The 17,822-nt window shown below is 41.3% G+C and overlaps 1 protein-coding gene across 1 annotated transcript in view; it reads left to right on the forward strand.

Moving 5' to 3' along the window:
- Nucleotides 1-976: 976 nt before the first annotated feature.
- The window catches only part of lipca (lipase, hepatic a), a 74,379-nt gene continuing 57,533 nt past the window's right edge, over nucleotides 977-17,822 (forward strand). Inside the window, exon 1 of the mRNA XM_048615925.1 lies at nucleotides 977-1,062. Within this exon, the coding sequence (XP_048471882.1) occupies nucleotides 981-1,062 (82 nt within the window). The 5' untranslated portion in view covers nucleotides 977-980. The remainder of the gene's footprint in view (nucleotides 1,063-17,822) is intronic.

Consider the following 17,822-nt stretch of genomic DNA (forward strand, 5'->3'; position numbering starts at 1 on the left):
CTTGTACATGACACTTGCTGGAACTGGAGAATTGTGTACAGTTGTGGAGGCCACATTATAGGAAAGATGTGAATGCATTGGACTGAATGCAGAAGAAATTTACAAGAATGGTTCCAGGAATCAGAAACTTCAGTTATTAGAATAGAATGAAGAAGTTAGGACTGTTCTTCTTGGAGAAAAGAAGGCTGACAGGTGACTTGATCAAGGTTTTCAAAACCATGAGAAACCTGGATACAGTAGATAGGGTGAAACTGTTCATGCTCATAAAAGAAGGAAGAACAAGATGGCATATATTTCAGGTGATGTGCAAATGAAACAAGGGAGAAAGAAGAGAAAACTTTTCCACACGGTGAGGTATTAGGGTATGAAATGTACCATGTGGAAATGTAGTGGAGCCAAGTTCAATTGAGGCGTTCAAAGTGACATTGGATGATTATTTGGAAAGAAATTGTGTGCAGGGAAATGAGGGAGAGGCAGGAGATTGGGACTAGGGAATAGAATTGGTGCAGGCCCGATGGGCCAAATGGCCTCCTTTTGTGCCATACCAACTCTGCCATTCCAAACAATTTCAGATCAATCATTTTTTTCCCATCAGCAAAATGGTTCTGATAGTTTTTATTTTTGAAAGCTGGGATCAAGCTCTTGCCGTGTTCCAGCACTCGATAGCTTTTGCAATCTTTTCGCAATATGTTCCTACTTGAACCCGAGCGAGTCACAGTCACCTGAACAGTTTGTTCACGACCTTTAGGTATATAAAAAAAAATTAACCTACATCCCATATCACTGGCATCCCTTAGCTTCGGGCTATCACCACTGACAAAGCTTTGGGCAAAATAGCAGACTGTTTTAATATAACAGCAGCCAGGTTTTATTACCCGGTAAAGTAAGTGGGGTTGATTTGCCAATTTTTTTTCTCTTGCAGCTAGTTAAACGGGTGTAACTCGCAGTCTGTAAAAGGGAAAAGGCCTTAAACGCTGAACATGAACAACTGGGCAAAAGTATTACTTCTCTTCTTCATTCATGGCACCCTTAATGCTGAAAGTGTCAGAGCCACAGGAAAAGGTAAGGGCACCAAACCATGTTTCTACTCAGAGTAATTTGGAGACAGTAAGGACTGCAGATGCTGGAAGCTAGCGTTAATACAGTAATTTGGGCAATTGCAAATAGTTATGGAGTAACTGCATTGCAAAGCGAATACCACATAATTTATTCCCTGGGTGGAATTTCTGTGAAACACAACTAGGAAGTTATCAGAGACCACTGCAGTTGCTGCATGCATTTTCTAATTGTGCCATCTGGTCTTAGTGGGGGACACAGATATTGGTTTTCTGTAGCATGATAACTGAAGCATTCCTTATATTTTTTAGCTCAGGCAGACCATTGTTTCTGATAATGGGTCTTGAAAGGCATTTTACCATAAGATATTTAATGGAGTTTCAGCACAATATAAAGGAGACAGTTAAATTCGCGACATTTGCAACGTGTGTTGCAAATGTACTGATTGTATTGTTTAATGGTGCAGAAACAGAATTAGTAGTGGCTGATATATAACCAAAGATATCATCACTACTTTTCCCATTTTCAGAAAACACTTCTGCCTTGATATAAAAAGTTGTCCATCTGTTTCATTTCTTTCCCACTCATCAGGTCTTGTGCAAACACGAGTACACTATGTTAAGTGAGAGGGCAAAGATCTGGCAAATGGAGTACAATGTAGGAAAGTGTGAAATTGTTCATTTTGCCAGAAAGAATAAAGAAACATACTAGCTAAATGGTGAGAGAATACAGAGCTCCTGAATGTGGATACCTGGATGACCTAGTGCATGAACTGCAGAAGGTTAGTATGCAGATACAGCAAGTAATCAGAAAAGCTAATAGAATGTTCTGGTTATTGTGAGAGGAATTGAATGCAATTGAGTTCATGCTTCAGTTATACAGGGCATTGGTCAAACTGCATCTGCAGTACTAATACAATTCTGGTCACTGTACCTGTAGTGATTGCAATGAGGCTAGCCAGTGGGACCTCACAGAATATGAGTTCTCTGATTGGACCAGATAACAGCCCCAATCAGGGAGCCCTGGATGACAGATATAAACAGGAGTGTAAGCAGTTTTGTACACTCTGAGAAAGCCAGACCAGTGTCAAGTGCTATGCATGTGTAAATAAAGGGTGACTTGGTGACAGGATTCCAGCCTCTGTGGAGGTATTTCAGTACCTACAGAATAATATTAATGCATTGGAAACAATTCAGAGAAGGTTTGCTAAACATTACTTTGAATGAGTGGATTGCCTCATAAGGAAAGGCTAGACAGCCTAGATCTGTATCCTCTGGAATTTAGAAGAGCAAGAGGCGACTTAATTGAAATACAAAATCATGAGGGAACTTAACTGGGTGGATGTCGAAAGGCTGTTTTCCCGTGTGGGAGAATCTAAAACTAGGATCATAGTTTAAAAATAAGGGATTACCCATGTATGGCAGAAATGAGGAAGCATTTTTTTCTCTGAGTGTTGTGAGTCTTTGGAATTCCCTTCCTCAAAAAGAAGAGGATGCAGAATTTTTAGTTATTTTTAAGGCAGAGGTAGATAGATTCTAATTACCAAGTGGATCAAAGTTATTAGAAGTATGCAGGAATGCGAACTTTAGGTTAAAATCAGATCAGCTGTGATTTTATTGAATAGTAAAGCAGGCTGGAGGGCCGAGTGGCCTACTCTTGTTACTTATTCGTGCAGGACAGTCGCTTTGGGCGGTAAAAAGAAAAAAAAAGTAACAATACTTTAAAAAATTTAAAACGCATTGGAACATAAACACCAGGCGGGTAACTGAGCAGCCAAGTTCAAAGTATAATCAACACTCACCATCATATGACCTTGCTTCCAGCGAAATGCGAGCCGACCAAATTCAAACTGCTCTAAACCGTCAACTGAAGCCAGGAGAAAATGGCGGGACGGGTTTTTGGCGGGCTGCGATGGGATTGGCAAGATTAGAATTTCATTGAACGATTGGGCACGAGCCGAGCAGCAAGAATTAGTCCTAGTACAATGGGCTCGAGCAACGGGTTTTTTGATGGCTTTGGTTCCAATTTGGTGGGGCAGCCATTTTTTTTTACAGTTGACTGCAAACATTCTCGCATTGTTTCTATTAACGACTGCGGCTGGAAGTTAAAGAGCAGATTTAACCCACAGATCGCACGTTACTCGGGTGAGTTCACAGACACAGGGAGTTTGAATTCCCAATGCAAGTTCACCAACTATTAGCTTTTTAAGTGTCTATAAGTGTGAGGCTGGAAAAGCACAGCAGGTCAGTCAGCATCCGAGGAGCAGATGGGTCTTAGTTTCAGGCTGAAACCCTTACTATTTGCATTTCACACAGGACCAACTTCACTTCCTAAGTAGATTAAGTTGGATATTTACTCAGTACAAAGATTATCTGTGCCATATTCTAACATTACCTATATATTTCATAACTAATCTTAGTAAGGACAGAGCCAACAACTCCCTGAGGGGTTTTCGCACACAGGGAGCTGACGATCTTTCGACTTAACTGTTATTATTGTTGTTTCTTTGAGCGTTTCTCTTCACGAGGCCTAGCAGGTTTTCTTGAGTTATAGACACAAACCCGCCTCACTAACTATCTATCCCACCCCTAATTTCAGATACTTGCTGCATTCTCCTACTCGCTGTGGGCAGAAGAACCTAGAATAGACTGGCATCCCTTGGTGCCAGTGCCATTTCGAAACACTGGCCTTAAACCCGGCAAGCATTGGCAATTGAAATTGCCCTTCACTGTCAATATAATTGCACAGCAGCCACAAACACACATTTGTCGTGATGTATAGGTGGCACGGCTAATGCTTTCATACACATACAAACCACTTACTTACCCTAATCACTGTTAACTACCAGGCTACCGAGCTTACCTGCTCTTAGTCACAACCCATACTGACGCCCTATCAAAGTCATTACTTGGAGTCATAGAGCTGTACAGCACAGAAACAGAACCTTTGGTCCAACTCGTCCATGCCAACCAGATATCCTAAATTAATCTAGTCCCATTTGCTAGCTTTTGGCCCATATCCCTCTCAACTCCTCCTATTCATACATCCATCCAGATGTCTTTTATAATTGTACTAGCCTCCACCACTTCTTCAGGCAGCTTGTTCCATACAAGCACCACCCTCTGCATGAAAAAATTGCCCTTAGGTCCATTTTAAATTTTAAAGCTATGCCCTCTAGTTTTGGAAATGCCCACACCTGGGGGAAAAGATCTTGGCTATACACCCTATCCATGCCCGTCATGATTTTACAAACCCCTAGGGTCACCCCTCAGCCTCCAATGCTCCATGGAAAGTAGCCCCAGCCTATCCCCTAATGCATACTGTCGCCCAGCGTCATGTTGTTGCGCAATGAGCCATTCCTGCAAACAAATCCAAAGATTGTGGTTTAATTAAAAACTACAAAGAGGAAACAGGGGAAAAAAAAAACAAAGTTGCATTCCTCTCCCAGAATGCCAACTATTTACTTGCATTAAGAGATAACAAGGTGTAGAGCTGGATGAACACAGCAGGCCAAGCAGCATCAGAGGAGCAGGAAGGCTAACGTTTCGGGCCTAGACTCATTTACTTGCACTGTTGACCAGCAAAGCTTTTGTTTTATTCGTTCATGGGAATGTAGGCATCACAGGCTAGAGTCATTGGAGTCACATGTAGGTAAGAATGGCAGATTTCCTTCCCTAATGGGCATTAGTGAACCAGATAGGTTTTAATTACAACTGATATGGCCCTTTAATTGATATGCTAAAGTCAATTAGCATTAGGCTACTATTTATTCCAGATTTTTTTTATTCAAATTTCACCATCTGCCATGGTGGGACGCAAACCCATGACCTCAGAGCATTGGTCTGGAGTTCTGGATTGCTGGCACTGTGACATTACCACTAAGATACCACCTCCTCACATGTGCATCTTACAGTCTAGAACTGTTGGCTGCCCCCAGCTCATTGCCTGCTGTCAGTCAGATCTTCCCTGGCTTGTAGCACTCAATGCACATGAGCTCAGGCATGCTCAAGGTGAGCTTCCTCCTTCCCATTGTCCTCATCTACCTCTGTCAGTTCCTCAGCATCCATCACATCCCCTTGTTGCCTGTCCCAGATGTGCAGAGCATGGCTGATATTGCACATTCATCCAGAGTATACTGCAAGGCCCCACCAAGCAGCAGAAACATATCCTCAGGTGGCCTATTGTCTGCGCCACCACAGCCCTGGTCAAAGAATGGATAACATTATATCTGCACTCAGCCTCAGCCCGGGGTTGTGCAACAGTGCTAATAGCCAATGTTGCAGTGGGCAGCCCTTATCCTTCAGTAACCTGCTTTGCAAGGTCTCTGCCCCTCAAATGCAACAGAAGTACAGGAGTTCCCATGAATATAAGAGTCATGGCAGCTGCTGGGATATTGGGCACAAGCCTCCAAGAAATGGATCTGGTGATCACAGATGACTGGCACATCGATGGAATTGGAATCCCTTCCTGTTGATGAACTTTACTGTGTTGTGGTATGGGCCTCTCACTGTGATGTGTGTGCAGTTTATGGCACCATGCACCTGAAGGAAGCTGGCAATGCTGTCAAATGATAAGGGTGCAGCACTGATCTCATCATGGGGGAGCAGTATGAACCAGTGTGAGCTGGCACAAATGGCATCAGTTACTGTCTTCTGCATTTGTGAGAGATGAGTGAGGGATTTCACATAGATGCTCCCTGAGGAGGAGCCAGTGCATATAATTTCAACCAGCAGTCTTTTTCAAGGTTTCCGGCAAGCACGGCCACTCACTCCCATTTACCACAATCCAGCCCTTGGCACAGTTCAGTCCAGGTGTCCTGGGACATATGGAACTCGCTTTGACACCACACCTTGCTCATCCAAACCAAATGGTTTTGAGGACAAAAGACTGGTCCTCCTATGTCTCTGAGGGGCCTGCATCTGAGACCTCTTCAAGTGCTTCCAAGCCAAGTAGCTGCTACTCTGGAATTCGCTGACACATCTGCGTTTCCTCCATTTCCCTCTGTCTGCTTCACAAGTCAGCCACTGTGACAACAACTTTGGTTGGATCCATCAGTCATGCTTGCAATGGATCTGTGTTAGGGACATAAGTAACAGAACATGTCCTTAGATATGATGAGAGTCGGTGCTCACATCCCATATAGATGTTGGCTGTACACACTCCTCCACACAATGAGACATGGATTGTCCCGAAAGGAATGGCTATGGATTAAACTGTCACAGCACTTTGAGGAAGACACTTACTTTGAAAAGTTGTTCCACCATCGTGTGGCAAACACATAACAGTATTGGGGAATTGCTCCATGTATATTGAACACTTCCGTATCCAGCCCCACATCCCCTGACTGTGACTACTCTCTGTGGACCATCGACCATGCTTAAGCCCTTGGACAGTGTATGGACTCTGTCCTTGATGGACTGAATCAGCTCACCTCGATTGACTGCAGCCCCCCCACCCTTTGACTCAACTGATAACTACTCCCCACAGACTTTCAGACATGGTCATTTGGTTGAATCACATGCAGTGTGTATGGTACGTAGGCTGTAGGTGTGAGATTGATGTAGCACTGTGTCATACATTAAGCATATCAAGCATCTGGTCACTATTAAAAAGCATGACAAGCTGTCTGGCTCTGTGTCTGTGCTGAACAACAAGTCAATACAGTAGTGCTGAGGGACTCTGGCTGAGGTGCAAATATGTCAAAGGCATGGCATGGCAAGATAAGAGAAGGGATACCATGAGCATGCAGGTAGGTGGCAAGTGAGCGAGCACTAAGAGAGCAAGCGAGCATCCCTGTGATGCAACCTGATCCGAACCGAGATCTAGGTGTCAGTACCTGTGTGCAAAGTGTCCTTGCAACAACCTTTCAATGATAGTTGCTGGAACGCTCCAAAGTGCAGAAGTCTTGTACACATGATTTAAAGATGTGCCCAAATGATATGGAGAGACTGGTATGAGACAGCATTCGTGGATAAGGGGTGTGTTTGGAGTTTACTCAGGAACAAGAGTACTGGGGTCCAAGGTAGCATTCGGAGGAGAAAGTGGCTAGTGAGAGTCACCGGATATCTGCTCTGACTTTCATGTCAGGGATTTTTGGTATTTCGTTTCTATTTGTCTCATGGTATGAGAGGAAGCTGCATATTAATGAGAAAAGATTTTCGGTTAGTGAGAGTGGTAACAAGCAATAATCCTCATTAATAGGATTCTCGCCTCTCCTTGGTGAGAATCTTGTCTCGACATTTGGAACTCTGTTGGAAAATGCAATTTGTTCTTCCTGATGTTGAGAAAGTCCTTACTGGACTTCTCGCATGATTCTCTGATAACCCACATCAATAAGATTCTGCCCAATAAATCAATTTTAGTGAGAGTAGGGTGCAGAATAGGGAAATTGTGTTTAATTACATATTATAATATTGTCGGAAAGGGTATGTATTGTAATATTTGCTTGCTGAACCAAAAAATGTGCTTTATCACCTACTTTGTGTGAAAATTTAAGCTATGTGTAACATATTTGTCACAGTACTTGTTACAGTATTGCACATTTCTCATGCATAGATATTTATCTGCATACAAATTTACCTAAATGAAATGTGTGGATATTTGGTATATGTACAACAAACATCAGTAAACATTTCATGTGTAGGTTCATATAATTTATTGCATTACAAGTCTGCCATACAGCCACCATCATTCATAGCTATTATGTGAGGCACTGGACTATAAGGCTTGCTGGTGCGGGTTGTTTTAGTGCAGGTTCTTCAGTTCTTCATAAAAGTTCTAGACAAGACTTCTAGGTTACTTCTCAAGTATATTTGTTGACAGTCTGTACAAGATGATTAGGCTTCATCCTCTGAGCTGCTAAGTTCTAAATTTCTAGCAGAGTCCTATCACATTATTGTTGAAGTCACAGATACTTCGCAAAGGTTCATCTATGCGTTCATTATCTCTATATCTCTCTCTCCCAAATACTTTCTTGGTTTGAAACATTATTACCTAAAAATATTTCTTAACTTGTTGAAATATTTAACTAAAACTGTTCCTTTTCTAATCGTGTCAGGACAGTGTTTGTGCTCTCTTTATGTAACTCAAATGAACCACATGGATTCTGTTGATTTGAAGACTTGAAGATGTTTCATGGATTTATTTATAATTAAAATTAATACACACAGAACAGAATAATCTCTTGACACTTCTTAATCTGGGTGCTGCATCTGCATATAGGGCTCTGAGAGGAATACTGTTCTTTAAACAATAACCCAACACCGCTTTTTCCCAAAGATAAATATCATACCCTAACAGTGAAAGCATATGAACATTGGAAACTAGTAAAATTATACAGAGATGTGTGTTATAAAATGTACAAAAATAAATGTAAATGTTGTAACATAGAAAGTACAGAAGTCTAAGGAGCCATGTATCTAATCTTTCAGTCTTCTATGGTGCTACCTTTGGGGGATGTGGATTTCACCCCCAGTTATTCTTGATTCACTGAAGTGTTGTCAAAGGGTTGACAGTTGTCCTGATGTTCCATCACACCACCATCATCTAAATATGTTCTTTTGTGTCCAGTGTGTATCATTGAAATATTGTTTCCCATGACTGGCATCTGCATCTCTTTTAATGATGCTCTTACCTCTGCTAGTAGCTTGGTTCCTATTGCAGGGTATGTGACTCTGACCTGTTGTTCTGAGGTAGTTACATCATGCACCATCTTCATCCTTCCATGTTTGTTGAGAATTATGTCCTTCATTTTGGAAAATTTGGATAGGTGGTAGCTTGGCAAGATCATTTTCACTTGCCTTCAAAACGTGTTCGCTGCTGGTGATAGTAACTGCACATCCAGAGGTGTACCCTGAGGTTTAGCAATGCAACATGAAAATTTTGTTTCATTGTTCTGCATTTCAGGATAAGTGATTTAATGGCACAAACCATTCATTTAGTGAGGCTCTTTGATCTGGAGTAATGTGCGGAAGGTATCACATATTTGATACCCCATTTAGCATACAAGTTGCATAAAAGTCTGCCTGAATACTGTGGCTACTATCAGAAATAATATCTTCTAGTGCACCAAGCAGACTGAATATAGCAATCAATGTAATGTGTCTGCAACAGATGCATTTGAAGAACACTTGACCTGTCTAAAAATTGGAGATTTGGAGAAATAATCAGTGACTAAGATAAAGTCATTTCCATTTAGAAATAAATAGATTTCTAGATAGAAATTGCCCTATTGTGTGGATGCAGCATGGGTTCATGACAAGCAGGTCATGTTTATCTAATTTACTGGCATTCTTTGAGGTGGACAACAGGGAGCTGCTGGATGTGGTGTATCTGGATTTCCAGAAAGCATTTGACAAGGTGCTGCACGAAAGGCTGCCGTATAAGATGAAAGGGCAAGGCATTATGGGAATATATTAACATGGATAGAAGATTAGTTAAGTAACAGAAAACAAAGAGTGGGGATAAATGAGTGCTTTTCTGGTTGGCTAGGGGTGTGCCTCAGGGATCTGTGTTGGAACTGTAATTGTTTACAATTTACATAAATGATTTAGGGTTGGGGACGAAGTGTGGTGTGTCAAAGTTTGCAGGTGAAACTAAGATGAACAATAGTGTGCAGAGGATACTGAAAGTCTGCAGAGGGATAAAGATAGGTTAAATGAGTGGGCAAGGGTCAGGCAGATGGAGTAGAATGTTGTTAAATGGGAAGTCATCCATTTTGGTAGGAATAAAAGCAAAATGGACTATTATTTAAATGGTGAAAAATCCCAGCATGTGCAGAGGGACCTGGGTGTCCTTGTGTATGAATCACAAAAAGTTGGCTTGCAGATGCAGCGGGTAATTAAGAAGGCAATTGGAATATTGTCCTTCACTGCTAGAGGGATGGAGTTTAAAAACAGGGAGGTTTGCTGCAGCTGTGTAGGGTGCTGGTGAGGCCACACTTGAAGTACTGTGTACAGTTTTGGTCTCCTTATTTGAAGAAGAATGTACTGGCACGAGAGGAGATGCAGAGGAAGTTCACTAGGTTGATTCTGGAGTTGAGAGTGTTGACTGGGACTATACTCATTGGAATTTGGAAGAATGAGAGGGACCTTATGAAGGAAATAGATAAGATAGAAACTGGAAGGTTGGTTCCACTGACCGGTGAAACTAGAATTTGGGGGCATAGCCTCAAAATAAGAGGGAGCGAGTTTAGGAGTGAGTTGAGAAGGAATTACTTCATCTGAAAGGTTGTGAATCTGTGGCATTCACTGCCCAGTGAAGCAGTTGAGGCTACTTCATTGAATGTTTTTAAAGCAAAGATAAATTTTTGAACAGTAAAAGAATTAAGGGTTATGGTAAGTAGGTGAGCAAGTGGACCTGACCCCATGATCTTATTGAATGGCGGAGCAGACTCGATGGGCCAGATGGTCTACTCCTGCTCCTATTTCTTATGTTCTTATTTACAATAAATAGATCAGTGGTGATTTTAGACGAAGGGTCTAATGGAATCTCATGAGGATTTAGAGGTTCTCTCTGTTACTGTGGCATGCCTCATTCACTCGCATTAACTTTTTGATGTCTCCGTTGATCGCTGGCCGATAAACCAAATCATATGCCAGGCCTCTTGTCCACTCTGCTCAGATGTCCTTGGTGTAATACATTTATATAGATACTTTTATAAATACAATCAAAATGACCCACAACTGAAGGCTTTGTGGAAAGTTAACACTGAAGACTGGCTTGACACTGTAAAAATTGTTGCCAGATGCTTTTGTCCTGACAGAGAACCTCAGGCAGAAGTACTGTGCTTGTTTCTCTTTGAAGTTATCGCCTCTGGGGATAGTGAGCTCATCTGTGTCAGGCCAAAAGCATCTGGCAACAATTTTACAGCATCAGACCAGTCTTGTGTGATAACTTTCCATAATGCCTTCAGTTGTTGGTCATTCTGTTGCAGTGTGGAAGCAGGCCATCGAGTCCACACTGATCCTCCGAAGAGGATCCCACCCAAACTTAACCCCCTACCCTATCCCTGTAACCCTGCATTTCCCATGGCTAACCCACCTAACCTACACATCCTTGAACACTGCAGGCAATTTAGCAAGACCAATCCACCTAACCTGCACTTCTTTGGACTGTGGGAAAAAAACCGGAGCACCTGGAGGAAACCCACGCAGACATGGGGAGAATGTGCAAACTCTGCAAAGACACCCAAGGGTGAGGCAGCAGTGCTAACCACTGAGCCACCGTGCTGTCCTAATTTGGCAGTTGTCAGTGGTATCATTGAGTTCTGCACTCTTGGTACGTGTTCTTCGAATTCAGAGTGGTAGTGCACTTGACCTAGCCGATGTCAGTCTTCGATTTGGATGTGTGTTTGCCAGCTTTCTTCAGATATGACGTTAATTGTGGTAAAGGCTTCTAGCTGACTGTTTTTGTCCATACAGTGTGTTATATTCTCAATGTGAAGAGCCTTTTCATCCTCTGTTTGGGAATCATTCACTCTGGGTCTTGTCTTACGTATGTTTTGCAGTAAACGTTGTGTATCAGCTTACTTTTATCAGATCTCTGACACTCTTCTTGCTGCTGTTGCCGTACTGCTGTGGCTGTTTGCTGTTTGTTTCTGTCCTTTTCTGGCCTCTGGCTGACCAAATTTCTTGCATAAGTGGGCCCAGTATTCTTTCGTGCTGCACACCTTGTCAGATATTAGGATATAGGAGAGCTTCATGATAGGTATATTAGACTGCATGTACCTTGTAGCTTGCTCACTTTGTGTCCTGGTTATCGTGTTAATGTTGCTGGCTGCACCTAGCACTTGCAGGTGCTGTTGTCCAGCTACAATGACTGCATTTTCAGCCATCAGCGAAAAGTGAGTCAATAATGTGGCATTTATTTTTTTCCAAGAAAAAATTCTTTTTGGAAATCTTTGATAGGTTTTGAGGCAGTTACCAAATTCATTATTTATCCGACAGCTCAGTCCCTGAGAAATCACATTTGTTGCATTTGTTACAGTATTTGGTGACAAATTGATCTATTGAATCTTGTAGCTATTTCCTGTAGGATATCAATTCTAAGCAATAAATTCTAATATTTACTTTTAGATGAAGCTGATCTTCTGCACTTTCTTCAAGAAATCACAAGAATATCAAATTTTCAAGGGGACAACAATATATTCTACACAAGTAGAAGATGCTAATTAGTTGACTGGTGAACCTTGGCTGTTGGGGCATTGCCATGGAGGATGCGCTAGGGAACCTTCACTGCCAAGCTGTGTTTAAATTAGACAACACAATTCTGAGTTCCAGATTTTTACCATCCTTTGTGTAAAATGAAGTTTCAGTCCTGATTTCACCCTTCAATGGCTTGGCTTGTGTTCTTAACTTGCTAGTAAGACCACATTACAGCCAGTTACTCTCTACTAATCTTTCAAACTGTGAAAAATATACATTACATTCTGACCTATGTACACACCTCAAAACAAGCTTTTGTTTGTGTCAACACAAAATAAAAACCGAAAGAACTGCGGATGCTGTACATGAGGAACAGAAACAAAGTTGCTGGAAAAGCTCAGCAGGTCTGGCAGCATCTGTGAAGGAAAAAACAGAGTTAACGTTTCGGGTCCGGTGACCCTTCCTCAGAACTGATGGTGGCTGGGAAAATGTCACTTTATATGCAGATAAAAGGGGAGAGGGATGGGGTCGGGAGTAAACGATAGGATAGAGCCTAAAGAGAGAGAAGAGCAGTTGGACAGACAAAGAGTTGATAACAATTAGGCTGGGAAGGTGAATAGTTGTTAATGAAGACTATTAGTGACTAATAACAGGTAGAGTGTAATGGCGGCTATGTGGTAACGAGGCCTGGTGTGTGGGGTGGGGAGCTGGGACATGGGAGAGTTTAGGCCCTAAAATTATTGAACTCAGTATTGAGTCCGGAGGGCTGTAGGGTCCCCAAATGGAAAATGAGGTGTTGTTCTTTTAGCTTGCATTGAGCTTCGCTGGAACACTGCAGCAAACGGAGACAGACACGTTGGTCAGGGAGCAGGGTGGTGCGTTAAAGTGGCAGGCAACGGGTAGTTCAGGGTTTTTTTTTTGCGAGCAGAATGTAGATGTTCTTGTTTGTGTCAGCTGACTGCCACTGGTGTCCATGAAATGCAGGAGAGGAGTGAGTTATCTCACAGACTGGTCAATGTGTTTGGAATTTTCATTTAAAACAAACATCCTAAATGATTGATGGCCTGTGGGTCCTTTTTTTAAAAATACAATTAGCTTCATTATTGATAGTTATGTCTGAAACTGATGCAGGTTTGTAATTGGAGTAAGGCCATGTTTCCTTACATAGTCTTTGACCTGAGGAGCCACAACTTTCGGGTTTACGATTGACTGCCTGCACAACTCAGTCTGAAGCTTGTCATCAGTGTATGCTGGGTTAGAAAACTCAGTGGTAGTGAGTACCCATCTCAGAGGTCTTATCTTATGCTGTAAGTAAGAGCAGGGAATATTTTGAAGAGGATATTATTGCGAGTTTGACATGACTGCACACACCAGGGAAGATTTTCCACTTGGGGGCCCTTGAAGGGTGTCTGAATGATGTAGGATGCTGAAGGGAACACTAAACCTGAATGGAAAGGAGAGTCTCACAATTGCCCTGGCCCAGCCTATTTCCATGGCTCTTTACACTGGGATGCAGAGTGTGGTGTGGAAACAAGCATGGAACTGCGAACCTGTGAAGCTGAAGAATAGTAACCAGAGGATCCTGAGATCCAGAGATCACCAGGGAGAGGAGTGGGGTGGATGTCAGGATAAGTATAACCATCTGACATGGAGAACCTCTCTGTGAGTATAGTACAACAAGGCAGGTAACATTCTTTCCTGTGCCTGTTCACCATTGGTCCTAACATGAACACATGGGTGTGGTCTGTTAGAGGTTAAACCCTGGGGAAGTCAGTAGATGGCTTCACATCAGCTGTAATGGATGTACCTCAATGTTAAAAAGTAATGAAATTACAACAAGTTAAAATATGTTATGGTTGTACACAGTTCTGCGTGTCTTTGTAACTGGCCTGTGATGGTCAGGAATGTACCAGTCACAATAGAACTGTGACTTGTTGTTATCTTTAATGTCGCAGATTAAGCTGTTTAGAATCTCCTCAAGCGGGCAATTCTCAGTGAGACCCTGCTGATTCAGTGCTGGCATGACAAGATAGCTTCTCCAGGGTTATCTTCTAAACTGTAAGATATCCCGACTGTGCTGCTCACCTTCAACAGCATCCCTTTCTTCCTTTCATTATTACAGGAACCACCCTCCAGTTATGATAATAATTTCTGAGCTATGAGGCCCTCAGATGTTCTGTTGTAACCTCACTTGGATCACTCTTCTGGCATAACCAAGATTATCCGGCTATAGGATCAGCCGTATTTCAGTTGCTGAAGAAACATCATTATTTATGCATTTAAAGTGATAAATATAGATCAAAAACTGGAAAGTGGGATTAGGTTTAATGGCTCCTGAAAGACCAGTGCAGACATGATGGGCCAAATACCTCCTTTCGTGCTGTAAATTAATTTAATTCTGTGATTGAGGTCCTTAGCAAGAAATCAGGTCGCCTGATACTAGCACCATAGGTGGTTTTCAAAAATAACACTTTGCTGGTTTTTACACTCTGATTTCTGCTGTTATTAACTGTTTTATAATTAATGTTGAGATGAAAGCTTCCTCGTTGTTACTGACTCAGTTGTTAAGTATCACAACAACACTCAGAAGACTAGTGCAAAGACGTTTCTTGCATTCATGCAGACAACAAAGTAGTCATGATTTCAACCATGTTCTGCTGTTCACATTCTGCGTTTAGGAGCAGCACACGACACAAATTGCCATGAACTCTGAATACCCGAAGAGAGTAAGTTCCGTCTAGCATAGGGTAAGCTCCATGGAACTGGAATATAAACAAGACTAGAATGGGATTGTGATGTTTGTTATGCTGACTGGTAGCAAGTCATTCATGATTCAAAATATGTGCATGTAGAATGGTTTTGAGCCTTACCAATGATGGCACAACATCATGTGGTGGGTATAATCGAGTTAGACTATTGGAATTCCTCAATGTAAATTGGTGATGAAGTAACACCAAGAAAGAATTTTAAGATCAGATCAAGCTTCCTGACTCACCACAACATCAGTTTAAGCTTTTAACCATCTTGCTGAAAATATAATCAAAATAACTTTTTAAATTCCCTCTATCATTCACAAGAATTCATCACAAATAATATTCTTCATGATTTGCAAGAAGAGATACCTTCTGAAAATCTAGTATTTGAGCAGAAGTGCTTGTGATGGAATGTTCAATGCGTTAGCTGGTATATATGTCAAACTATTTCTTTATTGAACAAATCATTCTTGTCAACAATTCATGTTGACTTATCCCAGTGGTACTGTGTCTGGTTAAAGTCTAGCGTTATCTAGGTTGCAAAATCTATTTTATGTGTAAATGCTTCATTGCCAACTCTCACTATTGAGGGATACTTGCTGTTATTAGTTGGATCAACACAACTTCTAGTCCTGTTTTTTGATAGAAATATGTCAGCCATTTTTTACCCCATGATTAGAGTTTTCCCTATTTGGAGATGTCTTTGCTTATTCCTAATTCTTTAGATCCTTCTGCATTTTCATTTTCATTCTTTCATTGGATATGGGCATCTCAGACAAGGCTGGCATTTGTTGCATGGCTTCTGACAGATGACAAACACTCCCAACCCTTTAACCTATGACCAGTCATAAGGAGACAGAACATAACACTTTCACTGACCATCTTCCACCTTCTTATACAAAAATGACCTTTTCTTTTTGTCGTCTGTCTCTGAAAGCACAGAAAGCACTCAGAAACTCAGTACCTCAGATTTAAAACCCATCCTGCCTCTCTAAAGTATCTAACTTTAAACAGAAATTGTTATTAAAGGCAAAGGTCGCTAAAAGTTCACTTCACTTGTATTATTGTTGTATTGCAAATATGAAGTTACTCACGGAACATCTAAATGCAACATGAGTCAGGGTCTGGCCTGTTATCAGGAAAGAGTCTTGCTCCACCTTGTTTCAGAGATAGTTCTCTACTTAAGACATAATTTACATCAAAGAAAGAATGACTTGCATTTACATAGCGCTTTTCATGTACCTTACAGCAAGTAAAATACTTTTGAAGTGTATTCACCAGTTGTAATGTAGGACATGCAGCAGCCAATATGTGCACAGCAAAACTCTCACAAACAATACTCTTATAATGACTGAGGGATAAACATTGGCCACGATGCCAAGAATAACATCCCTGCTCTTCTTCAAAGTAGTGACATTGGATCTTCTACATCCACCCAAGGGGCCAGATGGATCCTCAGCTTAAAATCTCATCCAAAGGGCAGCGCCTACTACATAGCAGCCCCCCCAGACACCTCAGTCCTACACTAGAGTTTCAGCTTTGTTTGTTATCCTTAAGCCCTTGAGTGGGAATTGAACCCAAAACCTTGTGACTCAGAAATTAGAATGCTACAAATTGAGCCACGGTAGATACACGTTATGCTAATATGGTGGCACTGTGAAGCTTCACAGTGGGACCTGGTACCATTTACCAAGTTACTGGTTAGGGGCAAAGGAATAACATTCATCGCCAAGAACGTGCATACTCAAACAGTACGTTTAGTAATATACATTCAAATGTGTTTTAGACATTTTAAGATCATTTCTAGAGCATCCTGCACTTTTTCCTTTACATTTAAATGGGAGGTTTAGCAGCAATATGTAACAGGATGCTGTGAAAATGAAAACATCGAAAGACATTACTGAATGCGTTCTTTGAGTTTGCACATTCTGTGAAGAAGGTTATTCATTTGTCCCTGACAAGCAACTGGGTGAATGGTACAAGGTCCCACTCTGAAGCAATACTGATCACCTCTGTGAAATTAGGTTGCCAGAAATACTTTGGGTTTAATAATTAATCTACATTGCTCTCTATGGCCTGGAAGAAAGGATTATTGAGCTTCTCTCCTCAGCAGGTTTTCACTAATGATTCACCATATTGACAAAATGTCAGTTATCTGAACTGACCAGATCAGGGAATAGTCACATTATTTTTTTTTTGCTTTAATTTGTTTAATCCAATGATGAACATGTGAGTCAGGGTAATTTGATGGGTTGTAGACAGACTGATAAAATTTTCCATCACCACTTTATAAAGTCAGTGGGAAAATTTCCTTTTTGTTCTTCCTAGAAAAATCATAAATACTTCCACATTTTGTACAGAATCACTGAGAGTTGTATAGAGGAATTGTCAAAGGCACCTCATCTGGTTTTGCTGTCTTCCCTGTGTTAAATAGCGGCTTTCCAATGCATGAAAGCAGCCTTGCACATCAGGAATCAGAGATACAATTATCTCTGTGTTAAATGAGAGCAGGTATGGTGTTGAAAACATAATCTTCCCTCTGCAGGACACCAAGGGACTCTCAGCAAGTGATTGGAAGGAAAATGGAATGTTGTATATTAACTGTTATTGTATATAATGTAGGGATATTTTACTCCAATTGTATAGTGAGTTTCTCCCATTTCTATTTGTAGGTCTTTACTTTTGCTTTTAAACATACACTGCACTGCATTCCATGTTTCTTTTACAGTTTTTGCTTCTATCTCCTTTTATTTTTCCCCTTCTTTGCTGTTCTTGCTGCTCCATTAAGAATTATAGTCTTGAAGTAGCAGGTTTCTACCTACATATGGCATCCATGTCAAATAAAAGAGTGATGAAATCATGGGATAAC

Source organism: Rhincodon typus, chromosome 33 (genome assembly GCF_021869965.1).
Source record: "Rhincodon typus isolate 14 chromosome 33, sRhiTyp1.1, whole genome shotgun sequence".
NCBI lineage: Eukaryota > Metazoa > Chordata > Chondrichthyes > Orectolobiformes > Rhincodontidae > Rhincodon > Rhincodon typus.